Genomic DNA, 23014 nt, shown 5'->3' with positions numbered 1-23014 from the left:
CCATGCAGAACTCATTAACCTCTCTACTAACTTCAACCCTGCACTCAAATTCACCTGAACCATCTCCGACACCCCCTCCCTTTTCTTGATCTCACCGTCTCCATCACAGGAGATAGATTATCGACTGATGTCTATTATGAACCTATGGACTCCCACAGCTATCTGAACTATATTTCTTCCCACCCTGCCTCCTGCTAAGACTATCCCCTACTCCCAATTCCACCGCCCCCACCGCATCTGCACCCAAGATGAGGTGTTCCATACCAGGACATCTGAGATGTCCTCATTCTTTAGGGAACGGGGGTTAACCTCTTCTATCATAGATGAAACCCTCACAAGTGGCTCCTCTGTATCCCGTAGTTCGGCTCTTGCTCACCGCCCGGCCCCCCCACCAGTTGCACCAAGAACAGAGTCCCCCTCGTCCTCATCTTTCACCCCATTAGCTGTCGCATAGAGGACATCATCCTCCAACATTTTCACTACCTCCAACGGGATTCCACCACTAGTTACATCTTCCCATCTCGACCCATTTCTGCTTTCCGCAAAGACCGTTCCCTCCGCAACTCCCTGGTTCACTCATCCCTTCCCGCCCAAACCACACACTTCTCAGGAACCTTCCTTTGCAACTGCAGAAGATGCAACATCTGTCCCTATTCCTCCCCCCTCGACTCCATCCAGGGTCCCCGACAGTCCTGACAGATGAGGCAGAGGCTCACTTGCACCGCCTCCAGCCATATCTATTGCATCCGTTGTTTTCAGTGTGGGCTCCTATATATCACGGGACCAAGTACAGACTGGGCAGTCGTTTTGCTGAAGACTTACTCTCAGTTTGCCTTAGCCTACGCAATCCCCCAGTTTCCAAGCATTTAGAAACATAGAAAATAGGTGTAGGAGGAGGCCATTTGGCCCTTCGAGCCAGCACCGCCATTCATTGTGATCATGGCTGATCATCTATAATCAGTAACCTGTGCTGCCTTCTCCCCATATCCCTTGATTCCATTAGCCCCTAGAGCTCTATCTAACTCTCTTTTAAATTCATCCAATGAATTGGCCTCCACTGCCCTCTGTGGCAGAGAATTCCACAAATTCACAACTCTCTGGGTGAAAAAGTTTCTTCTCACCTCAGTTTTAAATGGCCTCCCCTTTATTCTTAGACTGTGGCCCCTGGTTCTGGACTCCCCCAACATTGGGAACATTTTTCCTGCATCTAGCTTGTCTAGTCCTTTTATAATTTTATACCTCTCATCCTTCTAAACTCCAGTGAATATAACCCTAGTCTTTCCAATCTTTCCTCATATGACAGTCCCTCCATCTCAGGGATTAACCTTGTGAACCTACGCTGCACTGCCTCAATAGCAAGGACATCCTTCCTCAAGTTAGGAGACCAAAACTGCACACAATACTTCAGATGTGGTCTCACCAGGGCCCGATACAACTGCAGAAGGACCTCTTTGCTCCTGTACTCAAATCCTCTCGTTATGAAGGCCAACATGCCATCAGCTTTCTTCACTGCCTGTTGTACCTTTCAGTGACTGGTGTACAAGAACACCAAGGTCTCGTTGCACTTCTCCTTTACCTAATCTGACATCATTGAGATAATATTCTGCCTCCTTATTTTTGCCACCAAAGTGGATAACCTCACATTTATCTACATTATATTGCATCTGGCCACTCACTCAACCTGTCCAGGTCACCCTGCAACCTGCAAACATCCTTTTCGAAGTTCACACTGCCACCCAGCTTTATATAGGAAGATAACTGCAGATGCTGGTACAAGTCGAAGGTATCACAAAATGCTGGAGTAATCCAGCAGGTCAGGCAGCATCTAGGAGAGAAGGAATGGGCGACGTTTCGGATCGAGACCCTTCTTCAGACTGATGTCCGGGACAAAGAAAGGATATAGGTGGAGACAGGAAGACAGTGGGAGAACTGGGAAGGGGGAGGGGAAAGAGAGGGACAGAGGAACTATCTAAAGTTGGAGAAGTCAATGTTCATACCGCTGGGCTGTAAGCTGCCCAAGTAAAATATGAGGTGCTGTTCCTCCAATTTCCGGTGGGCCTCACTATGACACTAGAGGAGGCCCATGACAGAAAAGTCAGACTGGGAGTGGGAGGGGGAGTTGAAGTGCTCAGCCACCGGCAGATTAGGTTGGTTAAGGCGGACTGAGCAAAGGTGTTGAGCGAAACGATCACCGAGCCTGCGTTTGGTTTCGCCGATGTAGAGAAGTTGACGTCTGGAACAGCGGATACAGTAGATAAGGTTGGAGGAGGTGCAGGTGAACCTTTGTCTCACCTGGAAAGACTGTTTGGGTCCTTAGATGGAGTTGAGGGGGGAGGTAAAGGGACGGGTGTTGCATCTCCTGCGGTTGCAGGGGAACGTGCCTGGGGAGGGGGTGGTTTGGGTAGGAAGGGACGAGTGGACCAGGGAGTTACGGAGGGAACGGTCTATGCAGAAAGCAGAAAGGGGAGGAGATGGGAGATGTAGCCAGTAGTGGGGTCCCGTTGTAGGTGACGGAAATGTTGGGGGATGATTTGTTGGATACGCTGGCTGGTGGGGTGGAAGGTGAGGACAAGGGGGATTCTGTCCTTGTTACGAGTGGGGGGAGGGGGAGCAAGAGCAGAGCTGCGGGATATAGAGGAGGCCCTAGTGAGAGCCCCATCTATAATGGAAGAGGGGAAGCCCCGTTTCCTGAAGAATGAGGACATCTCTGATGCCCTAGTGTGAAACTTTGTCCAGCCCACCGACATCTTTCTTTGTCCCGCCCCCCCTGACATTAGTCTGAAGAAGGGTCTCGACCCGAAACGTCACCCATTCCTTCTCTCCTAGATGCTGCCTGACCTGCTGAGTTACTCCAGCATTTTGTGCCACCCAGCTTTATGTCATCCACAAACTTGCTAGTGTTACTTCTAATTCCATCATCCAAATCATTAATATATATTGTAAATAGTTGCGGCCCCAGCACCGAGCCTTGCGGCACTCCACTCGCCACTGCCTGCCATTCTGAAACTCTCCTTTCCATTTAAACTCTCCTTCCCATTCACCGACTGACCTTTCTGTCCTGGGCCTCCTCCATGCAAATTTGAGGAACAGCATGTTGATTTCTCTAATTTCAATTAACCCTTGCATTCCCTCTCCCTTCCCCCCTGCCCCACCTTAGTCATCCTACTCGTCCCACTGTTATTTGTTATTACCTCTTCACCAGCTAACAATAGCCCATTATGGGTTCCACCCTTCATGGCCATCTGTCGCTGGGCCTGCTTTGTTCTGGTCTTTTCTTACCTCCAGTTCCCTCCCCCCTACTTTCAGTTTGAAGAAGGGTCTCCACCCAAAACCCATCCATGTTCTTCAGAGATGCTGCCTGACCCGTTGTGTTACTCCAGCACTTTGTGTCTATATTATATATAGAGTTTGGGATGTTATGTTAAATCTGTACAAGACGCTAGTAAGGCCACAGTTGGAGAATTGCTTTCGGTATTGGTCACCCTGTTATAGGAAAGATGTTGTTAAGATGGAAAGAGTGCAAGAGGATTTACGAAGATGGTACGAGGACTTGAGGGCATGTGGGAGATATAGGGTGAAGTTGGGCAGGCTAGAACTGTATTCCTTGGAGTAGGAGGATGAGGTGATTTTATAGAGGTGTACAAGATCATGAGGGGAATAGATAAGGTAGATGCACAGTCTTTTACCCAGAGTAGGGGAATCAAGAACCAGGGACATAGGTTTAAGGTGAGAAGGGAAAGGTTTAATAGGAATCTGAGGGGTCATTTTTTTCACAAAAAAATGGTAGTTTGGTGGTGGATATATTGTATGAGCTGCCGGAGGAGGTAGCTGAGGCAGAAACATGGACAGGTACATGAATAGGAAAGGTTTAGAGGAAAATAGGCCAAATGCGGACACCAGGGTCGGCATGGGCAAGCTGGGTCGAAGAGCCTGTTTCTGTGATCTATGACTGTATGGTTTCAGAGATGATTTCAGCTACCCATGGATGCTGCCTGACATCCTGAGTATATCCAACATTTTCTACTTTTATTTCAGCTAGTTGATTGGACTGGAGAAGCTTAGCCTTTTTTGTACAAGAAGGGTTGAGGGCAGCTACGATAATGTGAAGCATCACCATGGGTTTCGATAGGATATTAAGATTAAAAAAGTAAATTAATCAGCTAAAAAAGTAAATCAGATTAAGGCATTTTTACTTGTTATTTGTTAGGTGGACTCAAATTGGTGACATGATGCCAAATCATCCTCAGAGCCCAAATACGTACTGCAATTTTTTAATATCAAGGCTTTGAATGTAAGACCAGGAAAAGTTATGCTGGAGTAGTAGCTAACATTTGTTCAGTTTAGAATCAGAGAACATTTGGAATTCACAGACAATGGATCAAGTCCATTCAATCTGTCAAGTCTGTGTTGCTTTATATAAAACCAATCCAGCGAGCCTGTCCTCTTCCCTGTCCTCTCCCTATAGTCCCATGATGCCTTCCTTTCATGTATTTAAGGTTGTACAATAATTTAGCTGGTACAGCTGCTGCCTCATAGCTCCTGACACCCGGGTAGATCTTGACTTCAGGAGACACATAGAACTGCACATGCTGGAATCTTCAGCAAAACATAAAAGTGCTGGTGGAACCCAGCAGGTCAGACGGCATCTGCAGAGGGAATAGCCAATGTAAAATAGAGGCTGCATTAGCTGACCAAGAAGAGGAGGTCAGAGGTCATGAGCATGTCATTTATGTGCACATTGACATGCCTAAATATCGTTTAAATAAGTTGGTGTGAGATGGAGGAAGTTAACATATAACATCAAGAATGAGGGGGGGAGGCGGGGGGGTTATAGAATGTTATGCTGAACAATATACAATTTCTGAAAGTGCAATTGTCAGCTGGGAGAGCATGTTCAAAGGCGACTTTCTAGCTGGTGAGCTTATGAATTAAAGTTTTGGCAAGGATGTAACATTTTTTGGTTGCTTTATTAAATGGCCACATATTAGTGGTTGCACATGTATTTCACATTTCAATGAAATCAAAGGAATTTTTGAATAAGAAACCAGCTGCCTTATAGCGCCACAGACCCAGGCTCGATCCTGAACTTGCTGTGACCGCGTGGGTTTCACCCGGTTCCCTCACTCATTCCAAAGACGGGAGTGTTTGTAGGTTAATTGGCCTCTGTAAACTGTCTCTTGTGTGTAGGGAAAGGATGAGAAAGTGGGATGACATGAAACTAGTGTGAATGGGTGATGGATGGTCAGCTAGGTGACAGTGAGCTGTATCTCTGCACTAACTAAACCAGTCACCATGAACCACATGCTGGTTAGCCAACCATGGGAGACTTTGTCAAATACCTTACCAAAAGCCATGTAGTCTCCATCCATCACCCTGTCCTCATCGATCGGACATCTTCATCACCTCCTCAAGCTGCTAAATCATGATTTGCCATGTACAAAGCCACGCTGAATGTTCATAATTAGCACTTTCTCTTCTAAAGTGAATAAGATTTTTTTAGATTTAGAGATACAGCGCGGAAACAGGCCCTTCGGCCCACCGAGTCCGCGCCGCCCAGCGATCCCCGCACATTAACACTATCCTACACACACTAGAGACAATTTTTACATTTACCCAGTCAATTAACCTACAAACCTGTACGTCTTTGGAGTGTGGGAGGAAACCGAAGATCTCGGAGAAAACCCACGCAGGTCACGGGGAGAACGTACAAACTCCGTACAGACGGTTCCCGTAGTCAGGATCGAACCTGAGTCTCCGGCGCTGCATTCGCTGTAAGGCAGCAACTCTACCGCTGCGTCACTGTGCCCTATTGTGCCGAATAAATCATATCCTGAAGAAGAGAGCCTCCCCAATAGCTTCCTTAGTACTGACGTGAGACTCGCCTGTCTATAACTTCCTGGATTATCTCGACATCCCTTCTGAAACAAAGAAACCACACTAGATATTCTCTACTTTTCTGGGGCTTCACCTGTGGCTAGAGAATGTGCAAAGATCTTTATCAACGTCCCTGCAATCTTTTATCTGCTCTTCAAGAACCTCAACACAACTTCTTTCTTGATCTCAAATTGCCCTAGCATATTAGTAATCACACTGATTGCACTGTCCTCCATGACCATCCCCTGTGAATATAGATGCAAAATACTCATTTTGTACCTTCTTACATCCTCAGACTCCAAGCAAAATCTCCTCTTTTATCCTTGTGCGGTCCAATCTTCTTTATGGTTTGTATAAAAAGCTTTGGAATTTTCTTTAATCTGACTTGCCAAAGACATTTCTAGACACCTTCTGACCCTTTTAATCACCCCCTGGAGTTCTTTCCTGCTTGCTTTATATATTTTTCAAAAGCCCCATCCGATTTCATTTTCTCAAATCTTGCATATGCTTCCTTTTTCTTTTTGACCACATTTACTCCCTCTTTATTTCACAAAATGCTGGAGTAACTCAGCAGGTGTGGCAGCATCTCGGGAGAGAAGGAATGGGTGACGTTTTGGGTCGAGACCCTTCTTCAGACCCTTCTTCAGATTTGTACCAGCATCTGCAGTTATTTTCTTTTACTACCTCTTTGGTCATCTTTGGATAACTTACTTTGCCATCCATATCCATTGTCCTCACTGGAACATGTTGGTCATGAACCTTGATCATGAGGCCTGTAAACGACTCCCACGTGTCAGATGCGGACTTACCCAACATCTGCTCCCAATTTACTTTCCCTGATTCCTGCCTAGTAATGTTGCGATGTGCCTTACAGTAACTTAGTAACTTCACTTAAGATCTACCGTAATCCTTATTCAAGACAAGTTGAAAACTTACGGAGTTGTAAATACTATCCCAAAAAATATTCTTTCACTGAAACACCAGTCACCTTGCCAAATTAGTTTAGGGATAGAGCGAAGAAACAACCCCTTTGGCCCTCTGACTCCATGCCGATCATCAATCACCCGCACTTGTCCTCATTGTTCCCACTTTTTCATCCACTCCCTACACACTAGGGGCAATTTTGCAGAGGCCAATTAAGCTATGAGCCTCCATGTCTTTTGGATGTGGGAGGAAACCGGAGCGCCCAGAGGAAAACAACACGGTTACAGGGAGAATGGGCACATAGACGGCACCATAGTCAGGATCAAACCTCATTGACTGGTGCAATGAGGCAGTAGCTCTAGCAGCTGTGCCACTATGTCACCCATGGACCAGGATAGAATTCCCATCCCTCAACTTTTCCCTGTAAAACATATCAAATATAGTTTGACTAAATTACCATTATAATTTCATGAAAAGTTATGAAGTAACACATAAGTACCCCGTGAATAAAATAATAATGAGTTAAAATTAATTGCTTGTAGTTGAAAAGCATAGAACATAAAACTGTACAGCATAGGCTGACAATGTCTGTGTCGAACATGATGCCTATTTAAACTAATTCCTTCTGTGTGCGTGTGCCCATCTAAAAGCTTCTTAAATACCACTATTGTGTCTGCTTCCATGACTATCCCAGTCACCTACCACTCTTACTCATCACAATTCCTTTAAACCTTCCCCCTCTGACCTTACAGCTAAGCACTCTAATCCTTTGACATTTCCACCCTGGGGAAAAAGGTCTACCATATCTATGCCCCTCATAACTTTATGAACTTCTATTTGGTCTCTCCTCAGCTTCTCAAGCTTCAGAGAAAACAATTCAACTTTACCAACCTCTCTTTGCGTGTATAATCCAGGTAGCATTCTGGTAAATCTCTTCTTCACTTTCTCCAAAGCCCACCACATTTTTCCTCTAATGGGGTGCCCAAAACTGCACATGATACTTCAAATGCAGCCTAACCAAAGTTTTATGAAGATGGACACAAAAAGCTGCAGTAACTCAGTGGGACAGGCAGCATCTCTGGAGAGAAAGAATGGGTGACGTTTCCGGTTGAGACCACACAAAGTTTTATGAAGCTGACTCTTATACCCAATGCCCCGACCAATGAAGGCAAACATAACATATGCCTTCATTACCACTTTCATCTGCTTGTGTTGCTACTTTCAGTGAGCTGACTTTGACCCCAAGACCCCTCTGCTGTGAAGTCCTGCATACTTTCTCCTTACATTTGATCTCCCAAAATGCAACGCCTCATCTGCCCGGATTGTACCTCATCCTCTACTTCTCCATCCGTATCAGTAACTAACCTCGTATCCTGTGGCATCCCTCGACAACCGTCTTCACTGTCTGCAACTCCACCAATGTTTGTGTCGCATGCAATCGTACCAACCAACCCATTTACATTTTCCTTCAAGTCATTGATATATATAACAAACAAAGATGTTCCAGCAGTAATTACTGTGGAACACCACTCATCACAGACCTCAGGCCAGAATAACACAGTTCCACCATCACCTTCTGTTTTATGTGGGTAGCTACAGTGCCCTCCATAATATTTGGGACAAAGACCCATCATTTATTTATTTGCCTCTGTACTCCACAATTTGAGATTTGGAATAGAAAAAAATCACATGTGGTTAAAGTGCACATTGTCAGATTTTAATAAAGGTCATTTTTATACATTTTGGTTTCACCATGTAAAAATTGCAGCTGTGTTTATAACATAGTCCTCCCATTTCAGGGCACCATAATGTTTGGGACACATGCTTCATAGGTGTTTGTAATTGCTCAGGTGTGTTTAAATGCCTCCTTAATGCAGGTATAAGAGAGCTCTCAGCACCTCGTCTTTCCTCCAGTCTTTCCATCACATTTGGAAACTTTGATTACTGTTTATCAACACGAGGACCAAAGTTGTGCCAATGAAAGTCAAAGAAGCCATTATGAGAATGAGAAACAAGAATAAAACTGTTAGAGACATCAGCCAAACCTACGGCTTACCAAAATCAACTGTTTGGAACATCATTAAGAAGAAAGCACTGGTGAGCTTATTAATAGTAAAGAGACTGGCAGGCCAAGGAAGACCTCCACAGCTGATGACAGAAGAATTCTCTCTATAATAAAGATAAATCCCCAAATACCTGTCCGACAGATCAGAAACACTCTTCAGGAGTCAGGCGTGGATTTGTCAATGACCACTGTCCGCAGAAGACTTCATGAACAGAAATACAGAGGTTACACTGCAAGATGCAAACCACTGATTAGCCACAAAAATAGGATGGCCAGGTTACAGTTTGCCAAGAAGTACTTAAAAGAGCAATTACATTTCTGGAACAAAGGTCTTGTGGACAGATGAGACGAAGATTAACTTATATCAGAGTGATGGCAAGAGCAAAGTATGGAGGAGAGAAGGAACTGCCCAAGATCCAAAGCATACCACCTCATCTGTGAAATACGATGGTGGGGGTGTTATGGCCTGGGCATGTATGGCTGCTGAAGGTACTGGCTCACTTATCTTCATTGATGATACAACTGCTGATGGTAGTAGCATAATGAATTCTGAAGGGTATAGACACATTCTATCTGCTCAAGTTCAAACAAATGCCTCAAAACTCATTGGCCGGCGGTTCATTCTACAGCAAGACAATGATTCCAAACATACTGCTAAAGCAACAAAGGAGTTTTTCAAAGCAAAAAAATGGTCCATTCTTGAGAGGCCAAGTCAATCACCCGATCTGAACCCAATTGAGCATACCTTTTATATACTGAAGAGAAAACTGAAGGGGACTAGCCTCCAAAACAAGCACAAGCTAAAGATGGCTGCAATACAGGCCTGGCAGAGCATCACCAGAGAAGACACCCAGCAACATGAATCGCAGACTTCAAGCAGTCATTGCATGCAAAGGATATGCAACAAAATACTAAACACGACTACTTTCATTTACATGACATTGCTGTGTCCCAAACATTATGGTGCCCTGAAATGGGGGGACGATGTATAAACACTGCTGTAATTTCTACATGGTGAAACCAAAATGTATAAAAATGGCCTTTTTTTCATTACAAATCTCAAATTGTGGAGTTCACAGGCAAATAAATAAATGATGGGTCTTTGTCCCCAATATTATGGATGGCACTACACTACCAAGTGAGCCTACATTACCAAGTCACCAAGTCATACCATACATCTTAATCGTCTGGTACTTTTTCAAATGCATTACTAAAAGATCCTGCAGACATCTGCTGCCCTACCCTCACCAATCACCATCTTCACCTCCTCAAACAACTATCAAGTTTGTGAGACATGATTTGCCATGGTCAAAGCCATGCTGACTGTCCCCTTCTCTTCCAAATGCCTTTTGATCAGCATGGATTTGTATGTGGCAGGTTATGTATTGCCAATTAGATTGTTTTTTTGAGGAGGTGATGAAGGTGCTTGATGAGTGTAAGACCAGGGATGTTATCTTCATGGATTCTTGTAAGGCATTTGATAAAGTCGCCCCTGGAAGATTAAGTTGCGCAGAATTCAGGATGCCTTGTTTATATGAATTCAGAACTGGCTTACTCACAGAAGACAGAGGGTTGCGATGGAAAGGTGTATTAGGTGTTAAGCCAAAAGTCTGTGACCCATGGAGTTCCGCAGAGATCTGTCCTGGGACCTCTATTGTTTGTGTTGTTTATAAATGACTTTGTGTAAATAAACATGGGTTAGTTAGTAAGTTTGTGGATGACACCAAGATTGCTGGAGTTGCAAAGAGAGAGGAAGGTGGTCACACTATACGCAGTATAGAGCAGGACATAGATCAATGACATAGATCAGAAATGACCAGTGAAATGGCAGATGGAGTTTATTCCAAGCAAGTGGGAGGTGTTGCACATTGGAGGTCGAGTACAAGGGGATGGCACGACCCTTAATAGCATTAATGTTCAGGGGGATCTTGGGGTCCAGCTCCATCACTCCGTGAAAGTGGCAAAGCAAATAGACCGAGTGGTAAAGAAGGTATTTATTCACAAAGTGCTGGAGTAACTCAGCAGGTCGGGCAGCATCTCGGGAGAGAAGGAATGGGTGACGTTTCGGGTCGAGACCCTTCTTCAGAGGCTTGCCTTCATTGCTCGGAGTATTGATTATAAGAGTCAGGACGTCATGATGCAGCTCAACAAGACTAGATAGGCTGCTTTTGGAGTATTGCTTGCTGTTCTGGTCACCCCATTACAGATGTGGAGGCTCTGTAGAGATTTACCAGAGTGCTACCTGGATTAGGTGGTATTAACTCTAAAGAGAGATTGGACAGACTTGGATTCTTGTCTCTGGAACACCAGAGGTTAAGGGGAGACCTGACAGAGGTAAAAAATATTATGAGAGGCAAAGAATGGTAGACAGTCGGAATTTTTTCCCAGGGGTGGAAAGTTAAAGAGCCTGTGAAAGAGGCAAAGTTGAAAGGAGACTAGACCAAGTGGACCCGTTGGGCCCAAACCTCTCCTGCATTGGTGCAGCATCCTCTCCTCCCCCTGACCCCCTCCCCTTCCCTTCTCCCCCCTCCCCTCCCCCCAATCCATCCCCCTCAACCCCCTTATCCTCCCCCCTTCACCCCCAACCCTGCCTAGGAGATAGATTTAAACTTTAAAATGTGAATAACTAAAAATATAACACTGATTTCAATGAAACTTCTTCCATTAGCACCAAAGGGACGACGGTGAGTAAGGTGGGCCTAAAATTATCGTGCTATCGTGTACCGTTTTGGCTGTAGTTCAGGAACAAACAAACGAGAGTTTTAGTATATAGATGTGCAGGACAAGTTTCTTACACAGTAGTGGTTTAGTTTAGAGTTACAGTGCGGAAACAGGCCCTTTGGCCCACCGGGTCCGCGCCGACCAGCGATCCCCGCACATTAACACTATCCTACACCCACTCGGGACAATTTTTACATTTACCAAGCCAATTAACCTACAAACCTGTATGTCTTTGGAGTGTGGGAGGAAACTGACGATCTCGGAGAAAACCCACGCAGGTCACGGGGAGAACGTACAAACTCCGTACAGACAGCGCCCGTAGTCGGTAGCGAACCCGGGGCTCCGGCGCTGCATTCGCTGTAAGGCAACAACTCTACCGCTGCGCCACCGTGACTGCCCAGTGGTTATCTAAAGCACACTAACTGGTGGATACAAGTATGATAATTGCATTAAAAAGGCTTTTAGATAGGTACATGGAATATGTAGGGAATGGAATGATGTGGATCGTGTACAGGCAGATGAGATTATTTATCTTTGCATCAAAAGAGCTGAAGGGCCTGTTCTTGTGCTGTACTTTTCCATGAACAATATTGTCTACTCTCCAGTCTCTGTGTCAGATTGTCTCTTACCTCTCAGAGTTGAATATACTTTACAGTTTATCAATGAAAAGAAAATTCTATAATTATACACTTAGTAAAATGACATGCATATTTGTGTATTTACAGAGTACAGTCTGCGTCGGACTAACTCGGTCAATAGTCTATCTCAAGTTGGTGCATCTCTCCCAACCTCTGCATCTAGTTTGCTTCAGTATACATCTAGACCTTACTCTTATCCTAGCTATCCACTGTCAACAACACTACCACTTGGTAGCAATAATCACATTGGACAACGCCTGTATGTTTCCAGTCATGGCTCTTTCTTCTAAAGCATTGTAAGTCGAATATATCTAGAAATTCTAACGGAATTTGGGAAAAATGCAAGTTAGCTTTCTGAAATATTTGTGTTTATTTGTTATGCTATGAAATTTATTGAGGCACAAATATGTCATTTTTTGTGTATAAAAACTTTGTCAAATTGTTTATGTTCTAGTTAGAGACTTTTGAACACAGTTGGTGAATGTGGCAAGATTTTCATCACATTTGGGATCCAAGTATGATGTCTTTTAGTTACCTTACTCCAGAGAGCGATAATGCAGCAACATTAATACTGCTATGATTTATAGCTGCATCAGTGCTGTATTTTCCTTTCATGTTCCTGTGTTTCATACCTCACTGAGGTTACTTTACACCTAGCTCATCCACAAGGAACATTACAAGGTCTGGCACACTCTGCTGTAACATTCCAGATTTAACTCATTATTGTATTAGTTCAAATTAATATCGGATGATATATAAAACCAGTGTTCTGCCACAAGTGTTGTGGTTTGGCAACCCAGAGAGTTAGGTTAAATTACTCCCATTGTTTCAATGTTAAATTGTCAACTTTTCTTGTTTTTGCCATGCCTGCATGTTCTAGTTCAAATATTATTTATATTGTATCGGTTAAATTGTTGCAATCATGTGTTCAATTAAACATCAACAAAATCTTTCTTGTTTTTGATTATTTTTTCAAATGAAAAGACACGACGCGACATAAGGATTTAGGCAACCAGCTACAGAAAGGATAGGACAGGTTTAGAGGGACATGGGCCAAACGTGGGCAGGTGGGACTAGTTTAGATGGGGTATATTGGATGGTGTGGGGAAAATGGGCTGAAGGGCTGTTGACATGCTGTACGACTCTGTGTAGGCCTGGACAGTGTAGGTCCAGGGGCCCGGGCGCCACCTAACAGAGGTTGCGTAGCAACCTGTCTCCAGGCCCGGGCGGCTGCCATTGGTGGAGCGGGAGCACGTGGCCGCTGGCTGGGTGAGGTCACGTGGAGCACGGGGCGGTGACATCACCTTGTCCCTTATTTGGGAGTGAGATAGTTGGCAACCCTACTTAGGTACCTGTAACAATAACGTATCATTGATTCGTTCGTCCCTAGTGTGTGGGGAGTGGATGAGAAAGTAGGATAACATAGAACTAGTGTGAACGGGTGATCGATGGTCAGCGTGGACTCGGTGGGCCGAAGGGCCTGTATCTGTAAACTAAATTAAACTAAATGAATTCAGAGACCAAGCATGTGGTAGCCACTTTATTTTGCATTCCTTGTGTGTGTGCACAATCGAAGATCAGTGAAGCCCATAGTATGTTTAAAATTTTTAATTGCAAGTACCCACTTAACAGGGCAATCTCATTTGAAATTAAACAATCTAATTAAAATAATGAGCAATATACAAATTCAAAAACAATCTTATCTAAACATTAGAGTAATAAACATCATTTTGTCCTTTTCACAATGGTCCTCAGTTTACAGATACAATATTTTAATTTTCAAAAGTATATATTTTTTAAGTTAACTGGATTTGTGATCATATTGATGTCCGCTACAATTAGATGCCAGCGTTTGTGGAAATAGTGTCGACTGCTGAGAAGGCAATAATATCGCAGGTCTTAATATTGTTGTATCTAGGGAAGGCGATAGGATAGCACTTGGAGTATTGTGTGCAGTTCCGGTCACCCCATTGCAGGAAGGATATACAGGGTGCAGCAGAGGTTCAGCTGAATGCTGCCTGCATTAGTTTGGTGGTCGCTATAAGGAGAGGTTGGACAGACTTGGATTGTTTTCTCTGCAACGTTGGAGGTTGAGGGGAGACCTGATAGAAAGTGTATAAAATTATGAGAGGCATAGGGTAGACATAGAAACATAGGAAATAGGAGGAGGCCATTTGGCCCTTCAAACTCAGTGGTTCAGGCAGCATCTGTGGAGGGAATGGACAGGCGACGTCTGGCCACCAAAAGTTGCTGCCTGAGCCGCTGAGTTCCGCCAGAACATTGCGTTTTGCTGATGATTTCCAGCATCCGCGGCGTCTTGTGTCGGACGTTTCTTGACTCTTGTTTGAGGTAGCACGAAAGTTTTGAGAGGCAAAGTTGGCGATGTGTGTACATCCGCGCAAAGACCATTATATATGCAATTTTCTTGTTTTAACATAGAGATTGACAAATCATTCACCAAAATTTAAAAAAAAATATAATTCAGTGACTCTGTCCAACACAGTTTTGAAATCAGCCAAAATACCATGGAATGTGGTGTCGCCATCTTGCACAACAATCCTATGAAAATTTCTTCATAAATCGGAGTCTTAGGTAAGAAATCGTAAATAGAATCATCATCATTATTGCCATTGCCACATGATTCTTCCACAAGGACCACTGGCTTGCTGTAATCCCTTGTCTCTCAAGATATTGCTCTCCAGTACATCTATAACACAAGGCATTTTATATTTATAACAAATTCATTTTTAGGGTATATCCATTTTGGTTAACAGGGTCATTTTTTTAACCGTTTACCAGCAGTCACCAATAAAACAACTTAAATTTCATTGCCCTCTTTGTTTAGTTTTAGTTTAGAAATACAGCAGGGAAACAGACCCGTCGGCCCACTGAGTCCATGCCGACCAGCGATCACCCCGTACACTAGCACTATCCTACAAACCAGGGGGAGATTTACAATTTACAGAAGCCAATGAACCTACAAACCTGCACGTCTTTGGAGTGTGGGGGGGAAACCGGAGCACCCAGAGAAGACCCACGCGGTCACGGGGAGAACGTACAAACTCCGTACAGACAGCACCCGTAGTCGGGATGGAACCCGGGTCCCTTGCGCTGCGTTCGCCGTAAGGAAGCAACTCTACCGCTGCGCCACCGTGCCGCCCGTTAGAATGATGGGCAAGGCAGTATGGAACCCTGGATGACGAGAGAAATCGAGGCTGGTCTGGGAAAAGGAGGCATGGGCCAGGTATCGGCAGCTGGTACCAAGCTTTTCCCTGGAGGAGTGTAGGGGACGGAGGAGCATATTACAGAAGGAAATCAGGAGGGCAAAAATGGGGGTCGGAGATAACTGTCAGATGAGACTGAGGAGAATCCAAAGAGATTTTACGTACATTCAGGGAAAGAGGATAACTAGAGAGAGAACAGGGCTCCTTAGAATCCAAAGTGGTTATCTGTGGCAGAGGTACTCAGAGTATTTGTTCTCTGTGACTGTGGAAAAAAACATGAAAACTTGGGATCGTAGGACAGTTGGCGGAGATGTCCTAAGGACAGTCCATATTACGGCCAAAGAATAACTGGATGTCCTAGGCCACATAAATCTCCCAAGCCTGATCAGATATGTCTGAGGACGCTGTGTGAAGCTAGAGAATAAATTGCGGAGAGGAATAGATCGGGTAGACGCACAGAGTCTTTTGTCCAGAGTAGGGGAATCGAGGACCAGAGGACATAGGTTCAAGGTGAAGGGGAAAAGATTTAATAGGAATCCGAGGGGTAACCTTTTCACACAGAGGGTGGTGGGTGTATGGAACAAGCTGCCAGAGGAGGTAGTTGAGGTTTCTGGTACATGGATAGGACAGGTTTGGAGGGATATGGACCAAGCGCAGGCAGGTGGGACTAATGTAGCGGGGACATTGTTGGGCGGTGTGGGCGAGTTGGGCCGAAGGGCCTGTTGCCACACTCTATCACTCTGTGACTATGAGTCTATGACCCTGGCTGAGAATTATGAATCATTGTTAGGGGGTGAGATGCCGGAGCCCCAGAGACACGGGTTCGATCCTGACCTCGGATGCTGTCCATGTGGAGTTTGTAACATTCTCTCTGTGACCGTGTGGGATCACAATGGGTGCTCCGGTTTCCACCCACATCCTAAATGTCCCAGCTACACTAGTCCCACCTGCCTGCGCTTGGTCCAAACATCAAGTCAAGTCAAATTTATTTGTCACATACACATACACGATGTGCAGTGAAATGAAAGTGGCAATGCCTGCGGATTGTGCACAAAAAAAGAATTACAGTTACAGCATATAAATAAAGTTAATAAGTTACTATGGTGTAGACAAAAATTTAGTCTCTGGGGTTATAAAAGTTGACAGTCCTGATGGCCTGTGGGAAGAAACTCCGTCTCATCCTCTCTGTTTTCACAGCGTGACAGCGGAGGCGTTTGCCTGATCGTAGCATCTGGAACAGTCCGTTACTGGGGTGGCAGGGGCACGGTAGCGCAGCGGTAGAGTTGCTGCTTTACAGCGAATGCAGCGCCGGAGACTCAGGTTCGATCCTGACTACGGGTGCTGCACTGTAAGGAGTTTGTACGTTCTCCCCGTGACCTGCGTGGGTTTTCTCCGAGATCTTCGGTTTCCTCCCACACTCCAAAGACGTACAGGTATGTAGGTTAATTGGCTGGGTAAATGTTTTTTAAAAAATTGTCCCTAGTGGGTGTAGGATAGTGTTAATGTACGGGGATCGCTGGGCGGCACGGGCTTGGTGGGCCGAAAAGGCCTGTTTCCGGCTGTATATATATGATATGATGATCTTGCTTGCTCTGGATCTGCACCTCCTGATGTATAGGTCCTGCAGGGGGACGAGTGTAGTTCCCATGGTGCGTTCTGCCGAACGCACTACTCTCTGCAGGGCCATCCTGTCCTGGGCAGAGCTGTTCGCAAACCAGACTGTAATGTTGCCGGACAGGATGCTCTCTACAGCCCCAGAGTAGAAGCAATGAAGGATCCTCAGAGACACTCTGAATTACCTCAGCTGGCTAAGGTGGTAAAGGCGCTGCTTTGCCTTAACCACCAGTGCGGCAATGTGCGTTGCCCACGTCAGATCCTCTGTGACTCCCAAGTATTTAAAACTGCTCACCCTATCCACGGTAGACCCATTTATCTCCAGTGGCGTGTACGTCCTTGGATGTTTAGCCCTTCTGAAGTCCACAATCAGCTCCTTCGTTTTAGTGACATTCAAGAGGAGGCTTTGTCCTGACACCAGAGTGCCAGATCAGCCACCTCCTCCCGGTAGGCCTTCTCATCGTTGTTGGCGATCCGGCCCACCACCACAGTGTCATCAGCAAACTTGATGATGGAGTTTGAGCTGAACCTGGCCCCACAGTCATGTGTGTACAGGGAGTACAGTAGGGGGCTAAAGACGCAGCCCTGGGGGGATCCTATGTTCAGGGTGAGGGAGCTAGATGTGTGTTCCCCCATCCTGACCACTTGGGGCCTGGCAGTGAGAAAGTCCAGGACCCAGGCACACAGAGGGGTGCTACGCCCCAGTTCCAGCAGCTTCTCAAACAGTCTGCTGGGGACTATTGTGTTGAATGCTGAACTAAAGTCAATGAACAGCATCCTCACATAGCCCCCCTGGCTGTCCAGATGAGAGAGAGCGGTGTGTAGAACCTGGGAGACCGCATGATCCGTGGACCTGTTCAGACGGTATGCGAACTGTAGTGGGTCCATGTTGCGAGGAAGGAGGGCGCAGATGTGCTTCTTGACTAGCCTCTCAAAGCATTTCATGACAACCGAGGTGAGGGCCACCGGTCAGTAGTCATTTAAACACGCTGGAGAGGCATTCTTTGGCACCGGTACAATGATGGATCTTTTGAAGCATGCAGGGACCACGGACTTGGTCAAGGAGAGGTTGAATATTGTGGTGAGCACTGGAGCAAGCTGAGTAGCACAAGACTTTAGTACTCGCCCAGATATACCATCTGGGCCTCCAGCTTTCCTCGTGTTCACACGCGTCAGAGCCCACCTCACCTCATGCTCGGACACCGAGAATGTGTGCACATCCCCGGCGGTGGATCCCCCTCCAGCCTCGCTAGCCAGCGCCCCTTCGGTGCTGTTTTTAAGACGGCGAGCTGGTGGTGTTACCCGTCTCAAACCGTGCGTAAAAAGAGTTCAGGTCATCAGCTAAGGAGGAGCCGGCACTTCCGGTTGAGGGGGTGCTGGACCTGTAGCTAGTTATTGTCCGTAGCCCCTGTCAAAGGCGCCTGGTGTCCTGCTGCTCCATCTGTGACTCCATCTTGTCCCGGTACCTCCTTTTTGCATCCTTCACTGCCCTTCGCAGTCGGTAGGACTCTCCCTTGCAGTCGTCCATGTTGCCGGGTGCCAGGCCAGAGTTGTAAGCAGCGGTGCGAGCATTCAAGGCCAAGCGAATAGACCTGCCAACCCAGGGTTTCTGGTTAGGGAAGATACTGACCCTTACCGTGGGGACGATGTTATCGGCTATTGTGGCAATGAAGTCCGTAACCGCTTCCGCAAACTCACTGACGTCTCTGGAACTTGCTTGGAACATATTCCAGTCGACTTCGCTCAGTGCATCTTGCAGCATGGCCTCTGAATGGTCAGACCACCGCTTTACGTCCCTCGTCACTGTCGCTTCCTGTACTATCCGTTGTTTATACTCCGGCACAAGGAAAATGGCAGCGTGGTCAGATTTTCCAAAAGGAGGGAGAGAAACGGCCTTGTAGCCTTTCCTGAACGGCGTGTAGCAGTGGTCCAAAGTTCTTTCCCCCCTGGTGACACACATGATGTGTTGGTAGAAGTTGGGCATGTCCTTTTTGAGATTTCCCCTATTGAAATCTCCAGCCACCAGCACAGCCGCATCAGGGTTCTTGTTTTGGTGTTGACACAACACATCGTGTAGGGTCGACAGTGCCACGTCGGTGTCCACATGCGGTGGGATATAGACGGCTGTGATGATCACCGAGCTGAACTCCCGGGGTAGATAGAATGGTCGGCATGAGATAGTTAGATGTTCCAGGTCCGGCGAGCAGGAACGAGAAAGCGTCTTAATATTCCCAGGATTACACCAGTTATTATTGGTCAAGAAGCAGACTCCTCCGCCCTTGGATTTCCCGGATTCTTCCGTTCTGTCCGCCCGGAAAACAGTGAAGGACTCGGATGGGCAGATCACCTGGTCAGGCACCAGCGGGGTCAGCCATGTCTCAGTCAGACAAAGGATGTTGCAGTTCCTTATGTCCCTCTGGAATCTGATCCTTGCCCTCAGGTCATCCAGCTTGTTCTCCAGGGACTGGACGTTGGCCAGAAGTATGCTGGGCAGAGGTGGACGTAAGGCTTGGGCTCTCAGCCTGTTCCCAATCCCCCCTCGCTTCCCTCGATGTTTTTTTCGACTTTTCCACGTACCTGCGCTCCCACTGCTGCTGCCGCGGTGCGCTCCTTTGATGATCTCTATCGGCCACGTTGATATATCGGTGAGTATACTGTTTAATAGTGCTCCGGTAGTGCTCGAGTTTAATTTTACAAGTGTTTCCCGGTCGTACATTGATTTACTGCTAAGTGCTAGCACACGCTAGAGCACTTAGGGATAATTTTAAAATAAACATACCAGTTTAAAACGCACAGTTCCCGCAGAGCTACCATGACGGCGACTGGACTGGACCGTGCCATCTTGTCCTATCCATGTACCAGAAACCTCAACTGTTTCTTAAATGATGGGATAGTCCCAGCCTCAACTACCTCCTCTGGATGTGCGCGTTTGTAGGTTAATTGGCTTCTGTAAATTACCCCTTGGTGTGTAAGGAGTGGATTTGGACTAAATTCAAGGGAAATGGGACATTGTGTTTGGCATGGCTGAATTGGGCTCGGGGCCTGTTTCTGTGAAGTACAACTATTTATGATATCAACTGGATGGCGCAGCGGTAGAGTTGCTGCCTTACAGCGAATGCAGCGCCGGAGACCCGGGTTCCATCCCGACTATGGGTGCTGTCTGTACGGAGTTTGTACGTTCTCCCCGTGACCTGCGTGGGTTTTCTCCGAGATCTTCGGTTTCCTCCCACACTCCAAAGACGTACAGGTTTGTGGGTTAATAGGCTTGCGTTTGTATACTTGGTATAAGTGTAAATTGTCCCTAGTGCGTGTAAGCTTGTGTTAATGTTCGGGGATCGCTGGTCGGTGCAGACTCGATAGGCCTGTTTCCGCGCTGTATCTCGAAACTAAACTAAAACTGCTACCACATTTTGGACTGTTCAGAGTCTGACAGCTTTTTGAGTGCAGTTACTGTCACCTAAGGTTTCACTCTGATGGGCTCACCCACTACTTCTCCCCAATCTCTGTCTCTCCTTTCTCTGGTCATTTCCTCTCACTACTGTGTTCAGTTTTGGTCACCCTGCTACAGGAAGGATGTCATTAAGCTGGGAAGAGTGCAGCGAAGATTTACAATAATGTCACCAGGACTTGAGGGCTCCTAATTTGAGGAAGGACATCCTTGCTATTGAGGCAGTGCAGCTTGGGTTCACGAGGTTTATCCCCGGGATGGCAGGATTGTCGTATGAGGAAAGATTGGAAAGACTGGGCTTGTATTCACTGGAATTTAGAAGGACGAGAGAGGATCTTATAGAAATATATAAAATTAGATAAAAGGCAGAGAATTCCACAAATTCACAACTCTGGGTGAAAAGGTTTTTTCTCACCTCAGTTTTAAATGGCCTCTCCTTTATTCTTAGACTGTGCCCCCTGGTTCTGGACTCCCCCAACATTGGGAACATTTTTCCTGCATCTAGCTTGTCCAGTCCTTTTGATAATTTTTTATACTTCTTTTAGATCCCCTCTCATCCTTCTAAATTCCATTGATTATAAGCTCAGTCTTTCCATTCTTTCCTCATATGACAGTTCTGCCATCCGGGGATTAACCTGGTGCACTTACGCTGTACTGCCTTAATAGCAAGGACATCCTTCCTCAAATTAGGGGACCATAACTGCACACAATACTCCAGGTGTGGTCTCACTGGGGACCTGTACAACTGCAGAAGGACCTCTTTACTCCTACACTCAAATCCTCAGGTGCCCTTATGGAGGTTTATAAAATCACGAGGGGCACAGAAAAGGTGAATAGCCGCAGTCTTTCCCGCAGTGTGGAGTGTGAAAGGAGAGTGCGTAGTTTTAAGGCGAGAGGAGAAAGATTGACAAGGGAGATACAAGGAACTGCAGATGTTGGAATCTAGCGTAGAACATTGCAGAGTGCTGGAGTAACTCAGTGGGTCAGGCTGGAGAATATGGAGAGGCAACGTTTTGGGTAAGGTCCCTTCAACCTGAGGGACAAGTATTTCACATAGGTGGTGCATATGTGGAACAGGCTGCCAGAGCAAGTGAGAGAGGTGGGTATAATTACAAAATGTAAAAGGCACTTGGACAGGTACATGAATGGGAATGCTTTGGGGATAGGTGCCAGCAAGTGGGACTAACTCGGATTGGCAACTTGGTCAGCATGGACAGGTTGGGCCGAAGATCCTGTTTCTGTGCTGTACAGCTCTGTGACCTCCACAAACTTTCCTTCCCACTTCTTTAGTTCAGTTCAGAGATACAGCGCGGAAACAGGCCCTTCGGCCCACCGAGTCCGCGCCGACCAGTGATCCCCGCACACTGACAATATCCTACACACAAGTAGTGGACAATTTACATTTTACACCCAGCCAATTAACCGACAAACCTGTACATCTTTGGAGTGTGGGAGGAAACCGAAGATCTCGGAGAAAACCCACGCGGGTCATGGGGAGAACATACAAACTCCGTACAGGCAGCGCCCGTAGTCGGGATGGAACCCGGGTCTCCGGCGCTGTAAGCCAGCAACTCTACCACTGCGCCACCGTGCATCTTAAACAAACTAAAATGTCAGTTCACTGCTGGAATGCAGAAGAGATGCCCTGTATTTGCAGGTGAACATGTGTGAGACCAGGGGTTCCCAACCTTTTTCGTCCCGTTTACCCCTTTGCAACTTTTCGAAAGTAAATTTACCCCCACCCTGTTTTGTTCAGTAATTTGAGTTGAACACTTATACCATGGTAAAGCAACCGACAAGGGGGTATTTTTAAAATACTGTTTTTAACATTATTATTTTAAGTTCAAATAACAATAATAATAGCACATAACAATGTTATTTACCTTATTTATGAACAACTAATGATGAGCAGATACCGGTATACCAGAACCAAATGCAGTCAGTCAATCAGAACACATCAAACAACATTTCTACCTCTAAACTAAATAATATTTAAAAAAAATTATAATTGAAAATAAATATGTACAAATCCAGAATCAACAAATTTACCCCCTGGGTAGGCGAAATCTACCCCCTGAGGGTAAATTTACCTCAGGTTGGGAACCCTTGCGCTAGACAAAGTCTCTGGGAAATGGAGAACTGGTATTTACAATGATCGTTTGGGAGGTTGAGTTTGGTTATACCTACATCGTTTCAGGAACTGTGCTTCCCACGTGAACACCCAGAGAAGATACCATCTCAGAAGAGTTACAGAAGTTCAGGCCAATAAACTCATTCACCTCGAGTGCCTGTGCAAAATCAAAGCAACACATTTGATGATTAAAGCACTGATGGCAAAAGAGGCCATCACCCTGTTGCAGGAGGGGCTGTTTACGAGGATGTTGCCAGGACTAGAGGGTGTGAGCTACAGGGAGAGGTTGAGTAGGCTGGGTCTCTATTCCATGGAGCGCAGGAGGATGAGGGGTGATCTTATAGAGGTGTACAAAATCATGAGAGGAATAGATCG

The 23014-nt window shown here is 45.9% G+C and overlaps 2 protein-coding genes across 2 annotated transcripts in view; one reads left to right on the top strand and one right to left on the bottom strand.

The window, feature by feature from the left end:
* The window catches only part of rbm46 (RNA binding motif protein 46), a 58057-nt gene extending 45545 nt beyond the window's left edge, over positions 1-12512 (top strand). Inside the window, exon 5 of the mRNA XM_078412983.1 lies at positions 12310-12512. Within this exon, the coding sequence (XP_078269109.1) occupies positions 12310-12512 (203 nt within the window). The remainder of the gene's footprint in view (positions 1-12309) is intronic.
* A 1347-nt stretch (positions 12513-13859) lies between these two features.
* LOC144601035 (broad substrate specificity ATP-binding cassette transporter ABCG2-like) overlaps positions 13860-23014 on the bottom strand; it is a 75911-nt gene continuing 66756 nt past the window's right edge. Inside the window, exons 15-16 of the mRNA XM_078412974.1 lie at positions 22696-22796; positions 13860-14929 (exon numbers count right to left, since the gene is read on the bottom strand). Of these exons, the coding sequence (XP_078269100.1) occupies positions 14782-14929; positions 22696-22796 (249 nt within the window). The 3' untranslated portion in view covers positions 13860-14781. The remainder of the gene's footprint in view (positions 14930-22695; positions 22797-23014) is intronic.

Source organism: Rhinoraja longicauda, chromosome 1, assembly GCF_053455715.1.
Source record: "Rhinoraja longicauda isolate Sanriku21f chromosome 1, sRhiLon1.1, whole genome shotgun sequence".
Taxonomy (NCBI): domain Eukaryota; kingdom Metazoa; phylum Chordata; class Chondrichthyes; order Rajiformes; family Arhynchobatidae; genus Rhinoraja; species Rhinoraja longicauda.
The sequence above is the reverse complement of the archived record's forward strand: the minus strand, read 5'-3'. Positions and strand labels throughout refer to the sequence as shown.